Source organism: Mobula hypostoma, chromosome 24 (genome assembly GCF_963921235.1).
Source record: "Mobula hypostoma chromosome 24, sMobHyp1.1, whole genome shotgun sequence".
Lineage (NCBI taxonomy): Eukaryota > Metazoa > Chordata > Chondrichthyes > Myliobatiformes > Myliobatidae > Mobula > Mobula hypostoma.
The window spans coordinates 45,327,095-45,347,411 of NC_086120.1; the positions used below are offsets into that span (position 1 = coordinate 45,327,095).

General features: G+C 43.0%; 1 protein-coding gene across 3 annotated transcripts in view; it reads left to right on the forward strand.

Annotated features, from left to right (window-relative positions):
• LOC134337314 (phospholipid-transporting ATPase IC-like) overlaps nucleotides 1-20,317 on the forward strand; it is a 159,964-nt gene that overhangs the window by 48,953 nt on the left and 90,694 nt on the right. For all 3 annotated transcript variants that reach the window (XM_063032223.1, XM_063032221.1, XM_063032222.1), the window contains one exon: nucleotides 19,607-19,672. In XM_063032223.1, coding sequence (XP_062888293.1) covers nucleotides 19,615-19,672 — 58 coding nt within the window. In that variant the 5' untranslated portion in view covers nucleotides 19,607-19,614. The remainder of the gene's footprint in view (nucleotides 1-19,606; nucleotides 19,673-20,317) is intronic.

Consider the following 20,317-nt stretch of genomic DNA (forward strand, 5'->3'; position numbering starts at 1 on the left):
CTGATCTATTAATTATGAACAAGGAGTTATTTAACCTGTTATGTCCAATACGCAAACGTGTAAGTAAACTTCTTCCCTTCTTTTATACCCATGTCCCAGCTGAGTTCCCACTACCCTCTGAATTTTATATAAATGTTGTCCTTTCTTCTCCTTATCCAAACATTGTTCCCACAGTGACTGAATAGACTTTTTAATTATGGCTCTCACTTCCCCATTATGCAAAGGCACCATCTCGTTCCCTTCAACCCCAACACGGGCAGGAACACATATGAAATGTAAACACCATTTCCAGAGCCTGAAGCCTCACAGATTGGAAGCTGCTCTCTGGGCAAAGCAGAGCAATCATCCGTTCACCCGTGAAGAGATTTGCTCGGGTTTTTCCATCTGTACACCGTTGAAAGATGTTGTAGATGTGGAAAGGATGGGAGTGATCAAGTGTTGACTGGAAAAATATAATATACGTAGTGCCTTGTCAAGACTTGTGGGACAATCCGACAATGTCATAAATGAAACAAGTTAATGTGACCAGTCAGGTCAGGCAGTTACAAAACAATAATCTAGACAATCCCAAACCATCCCATTGTCCAAACTTTTTGTCATTGTCTATCAGACTGATAAAGACTTAAAAAAAGACACATATGTGAAGGAATATGTGGCGTGTGGCCAAGTGGTTAGGGTGTTGGTCTAGCAATCTGAAGGTCGTGGGTTGATAAGAAGAATAGATCTAGTGGACAGCCAGTGTCAGAGACAGCCAGGGTGGAAATGGCCAGTTCAAGGAGGCATGATTTTAGTGATTGGAGGAAAGTACTGGGAGGATGTCAGAGGTAGTTTTTTTTAACACAGTGGTGTGTGCATGGAGTGTGCTGCCAGTGGTGGTGATACAGATACTTTAGGGATATTTAAGAAACTGTTAGATAGGCACATGGATGAAAGAAAATTGGAGGGCTACGTAGGAGGGAAGGGTTAGATCGATCTTGGATTTGGTTAAGTGATCAGCACAGCATATCACGGTACAGTAGCACGGTGGTTAGGGTAAAGCTTTACAGTACAAACAACCCGGGTTCAATTCCCACTGCTGCCTGTAAGGAGATTGTACGTTCTCCCCATGCTTTCCCCGGTTTCCTCCCACAATCCAAAGACTGGATGGATTGGTCACAGCAAATTGTCCTGTGATCAGGCTAGGTTAAATCAGTGATTGCTGGACAGCACGGCTCGAAAGACCCGAAGAGCCTGTTCCACATGGAATCTCCACAAACAAACAGTGTGGGCTGAAGGGCCTGTAATTTTCTATGTTGTATGTAATTTGTATAGATTTTAGTTTACATAATATTATCAGTAAACTAAATGCATTTTAAGATGCCTTCCTGCCTGTACAATGAATGGGAAGCTTCAACATACAGCAAATCATACTTATGAATAGTTACCCAACTAAACCAATATTATTAACAAAGGCAAGGATTTATTGAATGAGGTATCAAGATTCACTTGTCATTTGTTTTAGAGTAGCTATTATTTATTCTATTGTGAACCAGTCTGTATACACTTCACGCTCTACCCTTCCTCCTTCCCCTTTACTGTAAAGGAGTTTAATGTTGCTTAAGCATTTGAATAGAGTGCACTGTTCAGTCCAAGTTCCCCACACTGGTTCATTCGTTTTCAACCTCTTACTGGACATCTACTTTGGAGAAGCAAGAGTTGGGAAGTAATATTTGACCCTTTCTGAATCCTGGAACCACAGACTCTCTGCAGATCGTCTCCAAGTGACATGAGGGGAAGGCTGGCTGGCTTTGGTGCCCAGTTTTTCTGAACACTGTCCGTAAGTTATGCTCAAAGAAAGTAATAATTTGACCGGAATGACAGCAGGTGTAATTAATATTAATGAATAAATACCAAACCAAGTGTAATTAATATTATTAAGCAAATACAAAATCAAGTGTAATTAATATGAATGAGGAAATACAAAGAATCAGAATTAGGTTTAATATCACAGGCATATGTTGTAAAATTTGTTATCAGCAGCAGCTGTACAATGCAATACATGATAATATAGAAGGAAATAATCAATTAGAGTAAAAAAAAATATATATATTGAAAATAGCTAAATTAAAAATAGTGCAAAACAGAAATAATATTAAAAAAAAAGGTAGTGTTGATGGGTTCAATGTCCATTTAGGAATCGGAATGCAGAAGGGACGATGGCAGAGGGAAGAAGTTGTTCCTGACTCACTGAGTGTGTGCCTTCGGGCTTCTGTACCTCCTTCCTGACAGTAACGATGAGAAGAGGGCACATCCTGGGTGATGGGAGTTTTTAATAATAGGCGCCGCCTTTCTGAGGCATGGCTCGTTGAAGGTGTCTTGGATAGTATGGAGGCTAATACCCAAGATGGAGCTGACTAATTTTACAACTTTCTTTAGCATCTTTCGATCCTGTGCAGTAGCACCCCCCCCCCCCCGCCCACCAACCCCCATACCGGTCAGTGATGCAGCCTGTCAGAATGCTCTCCACAGGACATCTCAAGTATTTTAGCTTACTAAACCACATCTAAGAGAGGAAACTCTATCAGCTCATGGTATTACAGGAAAGATACTAGCATGGATATAGTTTGCCTGATTGGTGATGCAGCCAGTTAGAGAGATTGTTGGACGGATGGGAGGGTTGGTGCACCTGAAAAAATTGGTTAGAATGGAGCTGAGGTGGGAGCCTCGCTCACTGGAACCTCCTCAAAAATTGGAGACACTGCTGTAATTTCTTAAAGGTGTTGACTATTTTTCGAAGGATACAGGAACAAGCATGTGTTCAGTACTTTTGACGTAGAAAAATAATTTTTTTTAACAAAATAAACTTTATTCACAATAAAAAGTAATGACAAGAATAAAACTTTTAATGCTTTTATATTCTTCACAATTCATAATCAATGCTTTCCGTACTGTTCTCTTGCATTCGTACACGTCAGTACCACTGCTGCCCCTCTTGTGCCTCCTGCGGGGGTACATTAACCTCTACAATAATTGAGGGTCTTCCTTCTCCCTCTTCAGCAGGGGAGGATCTTCCTCACTGAGTGATTAAAGGGCCATGAGTATCTGGAGTTGGCCAGAGTGTTAGTAGCTTTTTCTTCTTCTTGTAAAGTTTAATGGTGGTTGGCAGACTCCCTCTTACTGAGTTGGAGTGTGGAGCAAGAAGACAGGAAGTGTACCCACTAAAATAGCCCCAACCCCCAAAAATATCAAAAAGTCTAATTCTTTTCAGAAAGTCAAATATGCACTGATATACATTATAATGGTAGTGATATCCTAACAAACCTCCCATGTTAAACTGTATCTCCCCCAAAGATCTCAATCTAACAATTAGATGTTTCCTTTGCACCTCATAGGATCTACACTCAAACAATAGATACTCTACTATTTTTTGACAAATGCACTCCCTAGGGGTAAGACCATAAGATATAGGCGCAGATTAAGCCATTTGATCCATTGAGACTGCTCCACTCTTTCATCAAGGCTGATCCATTTCCCTCGCTGCCTTCTCCCCGTATCCCTTCATTCCTGACTAACCAAGAATCTATCAACCTCTGCCTTAAATACACCCAGTGACTTGGCCTCCACAGCCGCCAGTGGCAATGAATTCCATGGTTTCCCCGCTCTCTGGCTAAAGAAATTCCTTCTCATCTCCAATCTAAGTGGACGTCCCTCTGTCCTGATCTATTAATTATGAACAAGGAGTTATTTAACCTGGTATATCCAATACGCAAACGTGTAAGTAAACTTCTTCCCTTCTTTTATACCCATGTCCCAGCTGAGTTCCCACTACCCTCTGAATTTTATATAAATGTTGTCCTTTCTTCTCCTTATCCGAACATTGTTCCCACAGTGACTGAATAGACTTTTTAATTATGGCTCTCACTTCCCCATTATGCAAATGCACCATCTCGTTCCCTTCAACCCCAACACGGGCAGGAACACATATGAAATGTAAACACCATTTCCAGAGCCTGAAGCCTCACAGATTGGAAGCTGCTCTCTGGGCAAAGCAGAGCAATCATCCGTTCACCCGTGAAGAGATTTGCTCGGGTTTTTCCATTTGTACACCGTTGAAAGATGTTGTAGATGTGGAAGGGATGGGAGTGATCAAGTGTTGACTGGAAAAATATAATATACATAGTGCCTTGTCAAGACTTGTGGGACAATCCGACAATGTCATAAATGAAACAAGTTAATGTGACCAGTCAGGTCAGGCAGTTACAAAACAATAATCTAGACAATCCCAAACCATCCCATTGTCCAAACTTTTTGTCATTGTCTATTAGACTGATAAAGACTTAAAAGAAGACACATATGTGAAGGAATATGTGGCGTGTGGCCAAGTTGTTAGAGTGTTGGCCTAGCAATTCGAAGGTCGTGGGTTTGAGCCTCGGCCGGGGCAGCATTTGTGCACAGAATTGCAGACACTCACAGATTCTCTTCCTCTCCCTCATCCCCCCTTCCCCCCTCCCCCCACTCCCCCTCTCTCTCATACACACACAAACAGAATGTAATAACCAGGATCACAGTAACTGTGAATTCTGGTATGAATGTCATATATGATTTCTTCTTTTAACATTTTTTCCACCTGTCTCCTCAGAGAAAAACTAGATAAGATTTTTAAGAATTCATTGTTATAGAAGGTGCTGAAGTTATTCTGGTTAGTGTTGTTGATCGTTTTTGATGACTGATCCTGGTGAATCACCAGCAGGAACTTGAATATTTCTCAAGAGCTACAAGAAGTTTCGCTCACTGAGAGTTCATCATTGATGAACTTGACTTGGAAGATTTTCATATTGTGTTTATGATTGTAGAAATGTAGAGGAATGGAATATATCAGTGATGGTAGAGTCCCGACGAAGGGTCTCGGCCCAAAACATCGACTGTACTTCTTCATATAGATGCTGCCTGGCCTGTTGTGTTCACCAGCAATTTAATAAAAGGATTACTTCTATTTGTTGAAATTAGCTTGCACTCGCAAAGACATAAAGAAAGTAGTTAGAATATATCAGTTTTGTCAGAGACAGGTTGATGGAGAGATCATTGTGAATCTTTAAGGGAAGAAAAGATTTGAAGTGGGATGGAATGCAGGACCACAGCATTATCTGGAAACACAAAGGACTGCAGTCCCAGGAACCTGGTGCAGCACACAATCTGTTGGAGGAGCTCAGGGAGGAAAGGAACTGGTGATGTTTCAGTTGAAACTATTGTGTCGGATTGAGGCCTCTGATAGTTGGGGTCGACCACAGACATCCCACCTCTTCCGGAAGTTCTGGAAGTCTCTCGCATATTAATTACAGCTCCCTGATGCCCGCAAATTATATACAATATCCCGGAAATGAGAGGGAGAGGGAGAGCGGAAGCGAGATCGAGAACGGGAGCAAGAGCGAGCATCCTGATTGGTCTCTCTTTGTGCCGAGTAGACCTATCAATTTTCTCCGTGGGTGGCTTTTACAGTCGACCTCTGTCTCTCCGTCAGTTCAGTTTCGTGTCCTGCACCGCCATGGCAAAGTGTTTCAAAAAAAGAAAATATAAAACCCACTTCATCCCAGACTACATTAAAGTGTACCCCTGCCCAATAGGGGTCAAAAATAATGACAGTGTTGCTCGCTGCACTGTTTGCAACAGTGACTTTTCTATTGCCCATGGTGGGTTAGGACTGTAAAAGACATGTTGAGGTGAGTTTAACAGATGTCATTTGTTCATTAGCATAGCTAATGTTATTTAAACTAGCTGGCTAGTTGCTAAGGAGCTACTCTATTGATGTCCTACGTGATGAGGCCAAACTCCCTGAAGACGTGCTTAAAGTTGTAATAGAATTTAAAAATGACTCCATGATAATATATAAGTACATACTGTATTTTAATGTCACATTTTCTGCATATACCCAGTTTACAGATTACAGATTAGACAAAATCACTAAACAAAAGTATTACATAAGACAATATAATAAGGATACACCTTATGCTTTTATTTCTTTTAGGGACCATAACATATTAGGGAGGCTAATTGCAGGGAAGGCTACTCAAGTATTTCCCAGTTCTTTGAGCAGAGCCACATCACATACAAGGAAAGTTTGTAAAAGAAATAGAAAAGCTATTTGCATTAGCATTGAGATTGCCAACAAAATACTCAACAAGGAATATGTGTGTGTGTATATATATATATATATATATATGTGTGTAAATAGTTACTATATGTGTCAAATTGTTGTGTTCTTTCATAATCAAATGTCCCATATACATGCGCCCTTGGAGGTTGACTGGGAGGGGGGGTGGGATATGAGGTTGTAGGGGGTGGGGGTGCTACCTCCCTGAAATGAGCTTTTGCAGGGTGGGATGTCTGTGACCATCGATATTGTGTCCTAGCTGTCTGCGTGATATACAAGCCAGGGCAGTACGAAATGGAGGGCAAGCTGTTGCCAATGCAGCAGGCTTCCCCTCTTCACGCAGCTGATGAACAACAGAGACCAATACAGGCTGAGGCTGTGGCGTGCGAGCTTCGTGTCTGTGGGCTCTGCCTGGTTTACTCGGCTCTGCGCTGAACTGAGGCCAAGGTTGTGGTCTGTTCTTTCTGCTCCAGGCTCCATGTCCATGGATTCACTTTCATTCTGAATGATATTTGCTTACTTTGATTGATTGCATTATTTGTTTTATTTTCTCTTTGCACAGTGGGTGTTTGACAGTTTTTTAATGGGTTCTTTTGGGTTTCTTTGTTTAGCGGCTGCCTGTAAGGAGACAAACCTCTAGGTTGTGTAATGTATACATATTTTGATAATAAATGTACTTTGAAGTTTGAAGTTTGGCATCAGCAACATTGCAGGAGTTGCCAGTCAATGTTGAACTCAACGCAGGACTGCCTGAGGGATTAGAGCTCGGGATTTTTCCTCGGAGTTTACACCTGAAGCCTTCTCCATGAGTGGGTACAGCTGCAAGGCCATGACAGTTTGAAATCAGAGTTTGCCTTCTCCTACATAAACTGCAAATCATGTCTGACAAGTCCCATCTACCTGAAACTTTGGTATTTAGGCACCAGTAACCTGCCTTTGCCCCTTCTCCTGTCAGTGGAAACAGTTCCAGAGAGTTTAGTAGCTGAGCCACACATGAAGGCCAGGAGCTCAACTTGGTTAGAGTCATAAAGTTATAGAAAAGTACACCGCAGAAACAGGCCATTTGACCCATCTAGTCTGTGCAGAGCCATTTAAACTGCCTAGTCCCATCGACCTGCACCTGGACCATAGCCCCTCATAGCCCTGCCATCCACGTATCTATCCAAAATTCTCTTAGATGTTGAAATTGAGCTTGTATGCACTACTTGCACTAGCAGCTGATTCCACACTCTCATGATCCTCTGAATGAAGAAGTTTTCACTGAAGTTTCCCTTAAACTTTTCATCTTTCACCCTTAACCCTATGACCTCAGATTGTAGTCCCACCCAACCTCAGTGGAAAAGGCCTGCTTACATTTACTCCATCTATACCCCTCATAATTTTGTATATCTCTGTCAAATCTGCCAACAATCTCTCAATCTTCTACATTCCAAGGAACAAAGTCCTAACATATTCAATCTTTCCGTATAATTCAGTTCCTTCACTTCCCGCAACATCCCTTACTTACAACTTTCCTGTGGGTAGGTGGCTATTTGAGACACATACCATTGGGAGCATTTAATAAGTAGTTGTAACTTCACCCCACTATGACCCCCGGTAATGACAACCTTAAGGAACCCCTGTGTCAGGACGTGTTCAAATTTCCCTCTTGCAGTGCTGTTTATAGTTATCCCTATTTGCAAGAGTATCTGAACTTGGTTACCAATAGTACTTTTTATAACTTTGGCAAAGGTAGCGGAGAAGGTTTATCTACGAATATTCACAGTCCTTGAAATGAATGTCATAGGTGAAAGCTGTTCGCCTTATCATATCTACGTTGGCTGTAAAAGAGATACTGTACCCAGTCCTTTGCCAAAGTCTGATAGACTCCCACACTTCAAGCATATGTCAAATTAGATTAGCTTTACTTGTCACATTTAACTTTGAAACATCAAATAACTCCTTTAAATGTGATGAGGCTTTCTGCCTAAAACACTTTTCTGCGACTGAAAACCCGATTCCATCGCTGAAAGAGCTTTTTCTTGATTTGCCGCGAACCTGGTCGAAACCCAGAGGTTGGTGAAGACTGCAGGTAGAAAGCCCAAAAGGTTGACGACCAAAGGCACCAAGTACGGAGGTAGTAGGTGAGTGGGTCAGTGTTAGAGTGGAGAGTTGAGGCTTTGACTCAAGAGGCTTAAGCATGAAGGGGGCTAAGGCTGGAGGTAGATTTATTTTCGTTTATGTTTCCTTCTTTCTTTCTTATTGCACAGATAGAGCAGTGGGTATGTCAGACAGGATAATGAAATGTTCCTCGTAGAATTATGGGAAGGCAGGGAGACCACCAGTGCCCCTGATGACACTTACAGACCATGTTAAGGAATTGGAGCTGGAGCTGGATGAACTCCAGATCGTTCAACAGGCGATACAGGGAGGTAATTGCCCCTGATGTACAGGACACGGGTAACTGGGCGACTGTCAGGAGGGAGAAAGAGGATATGCGTCCAGTGCAAGGTATATCTATAGCTGTTCCCCTTGCCTGGTGTCTCAGGACTGGGTGTGTCTGCCACCTTGCCACCCCCACCCTGGCTCTCCTTCCCTGCCACCTGTCTGCGGCAATGAATTCCACACATTCACCACCCTCTGGTTAAAGAAATCCTTCAAGTAAATATATTCTTAAAGTACATATACAGTATGTCACCATATGCAACCCTGAGATTCATTTTCTTGTGGGCATACTCAATAAATGCATTATAAAATAATAACCATAATAGATTCACTGAGAGACCACACCAAATGGGTGTTCAAACGACAACCAACTGTGTAAGACCATAAGACAAAGGAACAGAATTAGGCCATTTGGCCTATCGAGTCTACTTCACCATTCAATCATGGCTGACTGAATGGTGAATCGTTTTTCCTCTCCTCAACCTCACTCCCCGGCCTTCTCCCCATAACCTTTGATGCCGTGTCCAATCAAGAACTTATCAAGCTCTGCCTTAATAACACCCATTACCTGGCCTACACAGCTGCCTGTAGTAATAAATTTCACAAATTCATCACCCTCTGGTAAAGAATTTTCTCCACATTTCTGTTTTAAATAGACGCCCCTCTATCCTGAGGCTGTGCCCTCTTGTCCTAGACTCTCCCACCATGGGAAGCATCCTTACCACATCTACTCTGTCTAGGCCTTTCACCATTTGAAAGGTTTCAATGAGATCCCGCCTCATCCTTCTAAATTCCAGTGGGTACTGGCCCAGATCCATCAAATGTATGATAACCCTTTCATTCCTGGAATCATCCTTGTGAACCTCCTCTGAACTCTCTCCAATGCCAGCACATCTTTTCTTAGATGAGGAGCCCAAAACTGTTCACAATGCTGAAGATGAAGCCTCACCAATGCCTTATAAAGCCTCAGCATCACATCCCTGCTCCTGTATTCTAGACCTCTTGAAATGAATGCTAACATTGTATTTGCCTTCCTCACCACTGACTCTACCTGCAAGTTAACCTTTAGGGTGCTCTGCACAAGGACTCCCAAGTCCTGTTGCAGCTCAGATTTTTGGATTTTCTCCCCGTTTGGAAAATAGTGTACAGATTTATTTCTACTACCAAAGAGCATGACCATGCATTTTCCAACATTACATTTCATTTGCCACTCTCTTGCCCATTCTCCTAATCTGCTTAAGTCCCTCTGCAGCCTACCTGTTTCCTCAACACTACCTGCCCCTCCATCAGTCTGAAGTGGTCCCAACACTGACCCCTGTGGAACACCACTAGCCACTGGCAGCCAACCAGAAAAGGATCCTTTTATACCCACTCACTGCCTCCTACCAATCAGCTAATGCTCTAACCATGCCAGTAAATTTCTTGTAATACCATGGGCTCTTAACATGGTAAGCAGCCTCAGGTGTGGCACCTTGTCAAAGGCCTTCTGAAAGTCCAAATATACAACATCCACTGCATCCCCTTTATCTATCCTACGCGTAATCTCCTCAAAGAATTCCAACAGGTTCATCAGGCAAGATCCTGTCCCACCAAGTACTCATAAATGCAAAAAGAAAGAAATAATAATGATAAAAAAAAATAAATAATAAATATTAAGAATGTGAGATGAAGAGTCCTTAAAAGTGAGTCCATAGGTTGTGGGACCAGTTCAGTGATGGGGTGAGTGATGTTGAATGAAGTTATCTCCTTTCGTCAGAAGCCTGATGTTGAGGGGTAATAGTTGTTCCTGAACCTGGTGGCCTGGGTCTTGAGGGTCCTGTACCACCTTCCTGATGGCAGCAGTGAGAAGAGAGCTTGACCTGGAGGGTGGGGGTCACTGATGATGAATGCTGATTTCCTGCGACACTGCTCTGTGTAGGTGTGCTCAGTGATGGGGAGGGCTTTGCCTGTGACGGATTCATTCTGTTTGCTTGTCTATCTTCTCATCCCAAGTGCATTATGTTGCAGTGTATTAGATGACAGCGCATAGAATGGTACAGCACAGGAAGAGGATCTTTGGCCCGTGATGTCGTTTGTTAGTCTTTGTTATTTATAGTTTTTCATAAATTCTATTGTATTGCTTTATTTTCCTGTAAATGCCCACAAGGAATGGCTGTCAAGCTAATATATGGAAACATATGTGTACTTTGATAATAAATGGGTGGCAACCAATGTTCCCTCTAATTTTTAGTAGTCAGTGTGCGCAAAAATCTTATGTTGTGCAAATTTATTTCCTGTGACAAAAGTATCTGTGCACTAAATGCACACAAGGCGCAGTTTATGTAGGTTTACAAAATATTTGACATAAAACTGCACAGAATAATAACAAAATAACATACATATTTAAGTCACTCAGTTATTTTTTCTCTCTCCTGTCTTTGGCATTTACCCAATCTTTGTAAACTCTATCTAGACTAATAGAACTTCCATCCAATTGATAGCTTTTGATTCTCATTAACATATCCAGATGACATTCACCTAAACCAGTGGTCCCCAACCACCGGGCCGCGAAGCATGTGCGACCGGGCCACTGGCTGTGAGCCACGAGGAAATGATATGATTTGGCGATGTGAAACGATATGAGTCAGCTGCACCTTTCCTCATTCCCTGTCACGCCCACTGTTGAACTTGAACACACGCGAGGTCATCAGTGACCCGAGACGTGCAAAGGAATGGGTCCGTGACCTATTTGTGAATGTTTCCGGTGAATCATCCATGTCAGTACGGGAAAAAGATCAACTCCTCGAGCTTGCAAATGACGGTGGGCTGAAAAGTATGTTTGACATAACATCTCTGCCGGCATTCTGAAACAAAGTCAAGGCTGAGTATCCTGAGATAGCCACAAAAGCACTCAAAATGTTGCTTCCATTTCCAACATCATATCTCTGTGAAGCAGAGTTTTCTGCGATGAATGCAATGAAAACTAAATTGCAGAATAGACTGGACATAAGGAACCCCCTTCGAGTATCGCTGTCTCCCATCACCCCTCGATGGGACCGTCTCGTTTCAGGAAATCAAACCCAGGGCTCCCACTGATTCAGTGATATTGGTGTGTTGCAATGATTTTATATGTTCATACAAGGAAAATATGCGCTGTGTTTAATATCCGAACATTACTTAAAACGTTACGATGCTATTGACTTATAAGTGACTTATAATTCAGTTGTCCCCAACCTCTGGGCCGTGAAGAATGTAGCGGTACAGCGGTGGCCGGAACACACCCAGCACATCTTTAAGAAAAAAAAGCTGAAATAAACAAGCTAGTTATTTAGGTGTCGCCCGGCACGTAAATGTCGGTCCAGATCCGAGGCAACTGCCGATTACGTCATCTCTGCTCTGGGCCGACATTTATGTGCCGGGTGACACCTAATCAATTAGCTCAGGGGTCCCCAACCTTTTTTTGCACTGCGGACCAGTTTATTATTGACAATATTCTTGCTGACCGACCGACCCGGGGGTTGGGGGGATGGTAGGGTTGCCAACGGACAAGAGTAGCAGTCAAATACGTTGTGTTTACCCCGAGAAAGACTACTATGACCATGAAGCCTTGCGCGGGCACCTGTGTGCGCACGCGTGTACGTGCCGATTTTTTTTCTACAAATCCTTTTTGACGATTCTGTTCGGGGGTGGGGGGGTTTGTTAATCACGACCGGAATATAGATGATAAGTGGCTAATACACTCTATTTCATTTCTGAAAGGGATTATCTAACGAATTTAATATTAAACACACATCGCATATTTTCCTTGCATGAATATAGTGATAAGTCAATTATCAGGGGAGGACAGGGGAGCTTGAAGTAAGTGTTGAACGAACTTCTAGTAGAAGTGGTAGAGGCAGGTTCGATATTGTCATTTAAAGAAAAATTGGATAGGTACATGGACAGGAAAGGAATGGAGGGTTATGGGCTGAGTGCAGGTTGGTGGGTCTAGGTGAGAGTAGCGTTCGGCACGGACTAGAAGGGCAGAGATGGCCTGTTTCTGTGCTGTAATTGTTATATGGTTACATAAGTCAATAGCATCATAACATTTTAAGTAATGTTTGGATATTAAACACACAGCACATATTTTCTCCGTATGAACATATAAAATCCTTGCAACACACCAATATCGCTGAATCAGTGGGAGCCCTGGGCTTGTTTCCCTGCAACAAGACGGTGATGGGAGACAGCTTGAAGGGGGTTCCCAACCTTTTTTGTGCCATGGACCCCTACCATGAACCAAGGTATCCTTGGACCCCAGGTTGGGAACCCCTGCTGTAGAGATATATCTTTCAGAGAGTACTTTTGCACTGTAACTTCCTAAGGTTCTGCTCCTGATCCTTTTTGTTTGGATATGGAGTACCATGGTAGCATAGTGGTTAGTGCAAGTCTGTCACATTTCATGGCTTCAGAGTTCAATCCCTACTGCTGCCTGTGAGGTGTTTATACAATTTTCCCATGAATGCACAAGTTTCTTCTGGTTGCTCCGGTTTCCTCCCACAGCCGGAAGATGCGCTGGTTAATGAGTTAACTGGTCATTGTAAATTGGCAGTGATTGGGCTAGGAGGAAATAGATGGGCTGCTGGGCAACGTGGCTCGAAGGGCTGGAAGAGCCTGTTCTGTATCTCTTAAGGAAAAATATGAAATCTGCCCTTTCCTTTTCAAAGGCTCGTAGAGTCACACCGGATAGCACTTTGCCCTTTGGTCAATTGTCAGTTTTTCATTATATATCAGCCTGACAAAATTCAACTTGACAGCTACAACCTGGGAAGACATTGCACTCAAGAGATCCACCTGGAGGAAATCTGTTTCTGTTCAAGAGGGAGCCATGCTACACGAGAGTGACTTCTGCCAAACCGCAGTGAGCGAACAGAAACTGCTAAAGGAGAGGCTGAGCGAGCAAAAGAGCCGACCACTGACCACAGCCGCCACTTCCTCATGTCCACATTGTGCAAGAGTATGTGAATCGTTGGTCGGCCTCTACAACCACCTGAAGACCCACCAATAGACGACTCCTTAGGAGAACATCATATGGATAAAGCAGTGGCTGATTGGTAGGAGGCGAACAGTGGGAATAAGTGGAGCCTTTCCTGGTTGGCTACCGGTGACTAGTGGTGTTCCGCAAGGGTCTATGTTGGGACCGATTCTTCTTAAGTTATATGTCAACGATTTGGATGATGGAATTCATGGCTTTGCAAAGTTTGCAGATAACATGAGGATAGGTGGAGGGCAGGTAGTTTTGAGGAAGTAGAGAGGCTACAAAAGGACTTAGACAGATTAGGAGAATAGGCAAAGAAGTCACAGATAGAATGCAGTGTCCGGAAGTGTATGTTCATGCACTTTGGCAGAAGAAATGAAAAGGTTGACTATTTTCTAAATGGAGAGAAAATAGAAAAAAAACAGAAGTGTAAAGGGTCTCGGGGGTCCTTGTGCAGGATTCCCTAAAGGTTAATTTGCAGGTTGAGTCTGTGGTGAGGAAGGCAAATGAAATGTTAGCATTCATTTCATGAGGACTAGAATATAAAAGCAAGGAAGAATTGTTGAGAGTTTATAAAGCACTGGTGAAGCCTCACTTGGAGTATTGTGAGCAGTTTTGGGCCCTTTATCTGAGAAAGGATGTGATGAAAATTGAGAGGGTTCAAAGGAGGTTCATAAAAATGATTCCAGGATTGAATATCTTGTCATATGAAAACTGTTTGATGGCTCCAGGCCTGTATTTGCTGGAATTAGAAGAATGAGGGGTGACCTCATTGAAACCTATCGAATAGTGAAAGGCCTTGACAGAGTGGATGTGCTGAGGATGTTTTCTGTGGTGGGCAGGTCTAAGACCAGAGGACACAGAAACCTCAGAACAGAGGGGCGTCCTTTTAGAATGGAGATGGGGAGTAAATTCTTTAGCCAGAGAGTGGTGAATCTGTGCAATTCTTTGCCACAGGCAGCTGTGGAGGCCAAATCTTTATGTATATTTAAGGCAGCAGAGGTTGATAGGTTCTTGATTAGTCAGGGCATGAAGGGATATGCGGAGAAAAATAGATTAGCCATGATGAAATGGTAGAACAGACTCGACGGACCAAATGGCCTAATTCTGCTCCTATATCTTATACTCTTATGGTCTTATTCTTGACTCGAGTGATTGCACTACTTCTATAGTTGTTCATAAATTCTATTGTATTTCTTTATTTTTCTGTCTATGTCCAGGAAAAAAATGAATCTCAAGGTAGTATATGATAACCTATAAATATTGATAATAAATTTTACTTTGAAGTCAAAACTCAAGTTTCTATCTAAACTAATCCCATTTTCCAACACTAGGCTGCAGCCTTCAATGCATTGGTAACTCAAGTGCTTTCTACCTACTCGGACAGTGGGTTCCAGATTGCATCCACCCTCTGTGGGGAAATAATTTGACGCTGGTGCTCAGGATTATTATAAACTCGCTCCATCAACTCTGATGGTTGGCTCACAGGTGCTGGGAAAAGGACAGAAACATCATGAAGGATCCCACCCACCATTCTCATGGAGTGCTTGCCCCACTCCCATCAATTACCACTGTTATTGTACTGTATCTCGAAGTAAGTAAATTTGTAAGAGTTCTAGAGCACAATAGCACAGAAGGAAGCCATTCGGCCCATCTAGTCTGTGCCAAACTCCTATCTCCATCAACCCGCACCTGGACCGCAGCCCTCCATGCCCTTACCATAAACTTGTTCAAACTTCTCTTTAATGTTGAAATTAAATCTGTCTCCACCACTTCCACTGACAGTTCATTCCACACTCCCACCACCCTCCGACTGAAGAAGCTCCCCTTTTGGTTACCCTTAAATATTTCACCTTTCACCCTTAACCCATGACCTGTAGTCTTAGAGTCACTAGACTACAGTCTTAAGTGGAAAAAGCATGTTTACATTTATCCTATCTGTGCCCCTCATAATTGTCTGTACCTCATTGCATATGTTTTAATTATTCTACACTTTAAAATCAAATATGTTCTGCATCCTGTTATTGCTTTTCTCTCGATATACTTCTGTTTCCTATGGTGGGGGGGGGGGTCTAAGACCAGAGGACACAGCCTCAGAATAGAGGGGCATCCATTTAGAACGGAGATGAGGAGGAATTCCTTTAGCCACAGTGTGATGAATCTGTTGAATTCATTGCTATAGGCAGCTGTGGAGGCTAAGTCATTCAGTGTATTTATTATTATGATTATGAAGACACGCAATCCTCTTTTATTGTCATTTAGTAATGCATGCATTAAGAAATGATACAATATTTCCTCCAGTGTGATATCACAAAACACAGGACAGACCAAGACTGAAAAACTAACAAAACCACATAAGTATAACATATAGTTACAAAGGTGCAACAATACCATAACCTGATGAAGAACAGTCCATGAGCACAGTAAAAAGTTCAAAGTCTCTCAAATGTCCCACATCTCATGCAGACGGGAGAAGAAAGAAAAACTCTTCCTGCCATGCCCGACCACAGTCCGACTCTGAGTTGTCCGAAAACTTTGAACCTCCGTTCAGCCCTCTGACACCGAGTACCGAGCACCGTCTCTATCCGAACGATTTGACCTCAATCTCGGTCACCAGCAGCAGGCAAAGCCGGGGATTTTGAGGCCTTCCCTCCGGAAGAATCACGATCGCACAGTAACGACAGCAGCGAATGGGCGTTAAGGCAGAGGTTGATAGATTCTTGATTAGTCAGGGCATGAAGGGATATGGGGAGAAGGGAGGAGATTGGGAGTGAGAGGAAAATTGGATCAGCCAAGACGAAATGGTGGAGGAGACTCGATGGGCCAAATGGCCTAATTTTGTTCCTATATCTTATGGTGTTATAGTTTGGAGTGATCTGTGTGTATGGATGGTCTGCATAACAAAGATTTTCACTGTATCTCAGTACATGTGACAGTAATAAAAAAACAAAACCACAAGAGATTCTGCAGATGCTGCAAATCCAAAACAACACACACAAAATGCTGGAGGAACTCTGCAGGTCTGCTAGCTTCAACGTGAACTGCCAACCCTTCCCCGAAATGTTGACTCATTTCCATAGATTCTGCCTGGCCTGCTGAGTTCCTCCAGCATTGTGTCTGTGTTACTCTATAATTAAAAACTAATTCCAATTTCCATTGAATAATCCGAACGCAATGGAATTAACGGCTGCATTATATATATTGTGCTCTGCTGAACAGCAGTGTTGTAAAGGAATATAGTCTGCTGCTATGTATAATTATGCACAGAATAGGCAACAGCTGAATAGCTCGAATTCATATGAATGATGTCATAAATTTGGATGCAAAGATTGAGTGTTTTACATCATTTCCCAATGTGAGGAATGTATTGCAACCCTGAATATGTTTATTCCAGCTCATTTTTTTATGTAATGGGGACCTTTTTGTTTCTGTTTATCATAGCTCTTGCTGGAATTTATATCTTTACTGTCCCTCATTGTTAGCCTGCATTAACAAAATAGATTTCTGTTTGAGCCAAACGGGTTTTAGGGCAGTGGATTGGTATTAGGCAACTTCTCTAGGCTTGGACATGGAGGAGAGGAAGTTACTGAGATACCACGTGAAGCAAGGCTTGTGTATAATCTAAAACAAGGATGTAAGACACCGGAGTATTGTGAGCAGTTTTGGGCCCCTTATCTAAGAAAGAATGTGCTGACATTGGAGAAGGTTCAAAGGAGGTTCAAGAAAATGATTCCAGAATTGAAAGGCTTGTCGTATGAGGAGCATTTGATATCTTTGGACCTCTACTCATTGGAATTCAGAAGAAACCTGTTGAATATTGAAAGGTCTCGATAGAGTAGATGTGGAAAGGATTTTTCCTATAGTGGGGGAGTCTAAGACCAGAAGACCCAGCATCAGGACAGAAGGACGTTCATTGAGAACAGAAATGAGGAATTTCTTCAGCCAGAGGGTGGTGAATCTGTGAAATTTGTTGCCACAGGCGACTGTGGAGGCCAAGTCATTGGGAATGTTTAAGGTGGAGGTTGATAAATTCTTGATTAGTCAGGCTATAAAGGGTTACGGGGAGAAGGCTGAGAGGGAAATGGATCAACTATGATGAAATAGAGCAGACTCAATGGATCAAATGACCTAATTCTGCTCCTATATCTTATGGTCTTACGAAATGTTCAGAACTAACAATGTTAGACCTCCTAAATGTATTGTTGAAGAGGTCTAATCAGTTAGCAGCCAATGACCGACAAATATGTGGCGATAATGTGATCCATTGAGTCAAGTATGATGTTCTCTAAAAGGGTTTTCCTCAGGTGGCTTCAGAGACTGATTCGAGATACAAATAACCGGACGTGAGGGTGGATTCCCTTAATGGAGAACACCTGTGTGTGACTTTCTTTAATGTGGGGAGGCTGATGCACGGGCAGCCATCATACAGTCCTTGACCGATCAAGATCAGGGTCCAGTCGCTTGGAGTGGAAAACGAATGGGGACACTCCACTGCCGTTGTGATGGATATCATCTTCTGCCAGCTTCACCACTGAGGTTTTCTTTAGACTGCTTTTGTCTGGAACCTCTCCTTTGACCTTACCACCAGGGATGATCTTACTAGGAGCTAAACGCTAAGATGGCTAAACACTAGACGGCATCACTCTCACAAGCCTCTTCACCACGACACGGTGACAACCCCCAGAGAGGAAAAGAGTGAAAATGTGACTCAGAAGAACTGAATAGATAAACTCAGGTTCTTTCCACAAGTTGCATATTTTTACTGCCTGTATAATTTGCATTTACTTATAAACTCTGGTTTAATTTAGCAGCAGGAGTTATACTAAAATTTCTCGCTATGAACAATACATTGTCAGGGCCATCCCTGGTGGGAGGGTCAAAGGGGAGGTTCCAAACAATGAGTGATCCCAGCGGGACCTCAACGGTGGAGCTGGCAGAAGATGGTGACACACATCACAAGAGCAGTGAAGGGTCCCCAGTCGTCTTCCATTCCATGTCACCGGACCCTGATCCCGATCTGTCAAGGATTGTGTGGAGGCTGCCCGCGCATCAGACTCCCCACGTTAAACAAGGTGACACACAGGCGTTCTCCATTAGGGAAACAAGCCTTATGCAGAACATCATACTCGACTTAAGTGATCACACTAGGCCTACTATTTATCCCTTCTATTTACAACGTACAGCACTGTGCAAAGATCTTAGGCAAATATATATATAGCTAGGGTGCCTAAGACTTTTGTACAGTGCTGTATTTGTCAACGTGGAGCGGAGAGCGAGTTTGTAAATCTGGCGGGAGCAAAGGATGTTGGGATTGGTGAGGGTGGAGCGCAGTAGGTGGGGCATGGGACAGGTGGCAGAGGAGAGGTGCCGGGGTGGGAGGGGGGGTGGTGGCGTGGGAGCAGACACACCCAGCCCTGAGACACCAGGCAAGGTCATTTGATTCCAAACAATAGGTTTATTGATCATTACAGAATGTCTCTCTGATGCTTCCTGTTCCCTTCCCTCTCCCTTCCTCTTTTCCCAACCATGATTCCCCTGTCCCTGGCCCCCTTCCCACTATCAGTCCACAACAGAGACCCATATCAGAATCAGATTTAACATCCACGAAAAGCTGGAGGCACTCAGCAGGCCAGACAGCATCTATGGAAGAGAGTAAACAGTCGACGTTTCAGGCCGAGAACTTTCATCAGGCCTGATGAAGGGTCTCGGCCTGAAACATCAACTGCTTATCCTTTCCATGCTGCCTGGCCTGCTGAGTTCCTCCAGCACTTTGTGTGTGTTGCTTGGATTTCCAGCATCTGCAGATCTTCTCAGGTTTATCATTACCACAGTACTATGCAAAAGTCTTAGGCACCCTAACTATATAGTATATGTGCCTAAGATGTTTGCAAGGGATTGCAGGTTGGTGAGTTGAGCCCGAGATTCACCGGCTAAGGGTTTTAGGTAATACCATATTTATATGATACGGTATGTGTCAAATTTCAAACCGCGACTGAAGAACTTTACTACACGTGTTCAGAGTTTCCGTTATTGAGCAATCTTTTGTTTTAATCTTTCAGGTGCCAAAATGAACCATTCCGAATCTTCAGATTCAGCTAGTTGTGAGACACTTCAGCTGACAGATGGTAAGATACATGTGCTCTTACATTCACGTTACAGCACGATTGGCAGAGAAGAGCCAGTAACATCATGAAGGATCCCACCCACCCTGCTGATGGACTGTTTGTCCCACTCCCATTAGGGAGAAGGCTATGTACTATCCACGCCAGGACCACTAGACTGAAAAACGGTTACTTTCCCCAAGCAGTAAGGCTGATCAACACCTCCACCCACTAACCCACCCCAGTCACACCCCCAAGCACGATTACTTTATCATTTCCTGTCAGAGTCACCCTTACGTTCAGACATCCCTGTGTGCCTAGTGTCACCTTATGGACATACAATCCATCAATGTGTATAAGCTACCTTATGTATTTATATTAATTGTGCTTTTTATTATTGTGTTCTTTATCTTACTGTGTGTCTTTTGATCTCCATCAGATCTGAAGTAACAATTATTTCGTTCTTCTTTACACTTCTGTACTGGAAATAACATGAACCAATCTCGAATCTTGAATTCTTTATTAGAGCTAACACCCTTATCTGCTCATACTCAGAAGTCCAGAGAACCGAGACATTCCAACTCCATCGTATCTCATCCCAATAGACTTGCCCAGTGTGGTTTGGCATGGCACATCTCTGGAAAATGGGGCTAGTACTGTGCTGTGAGG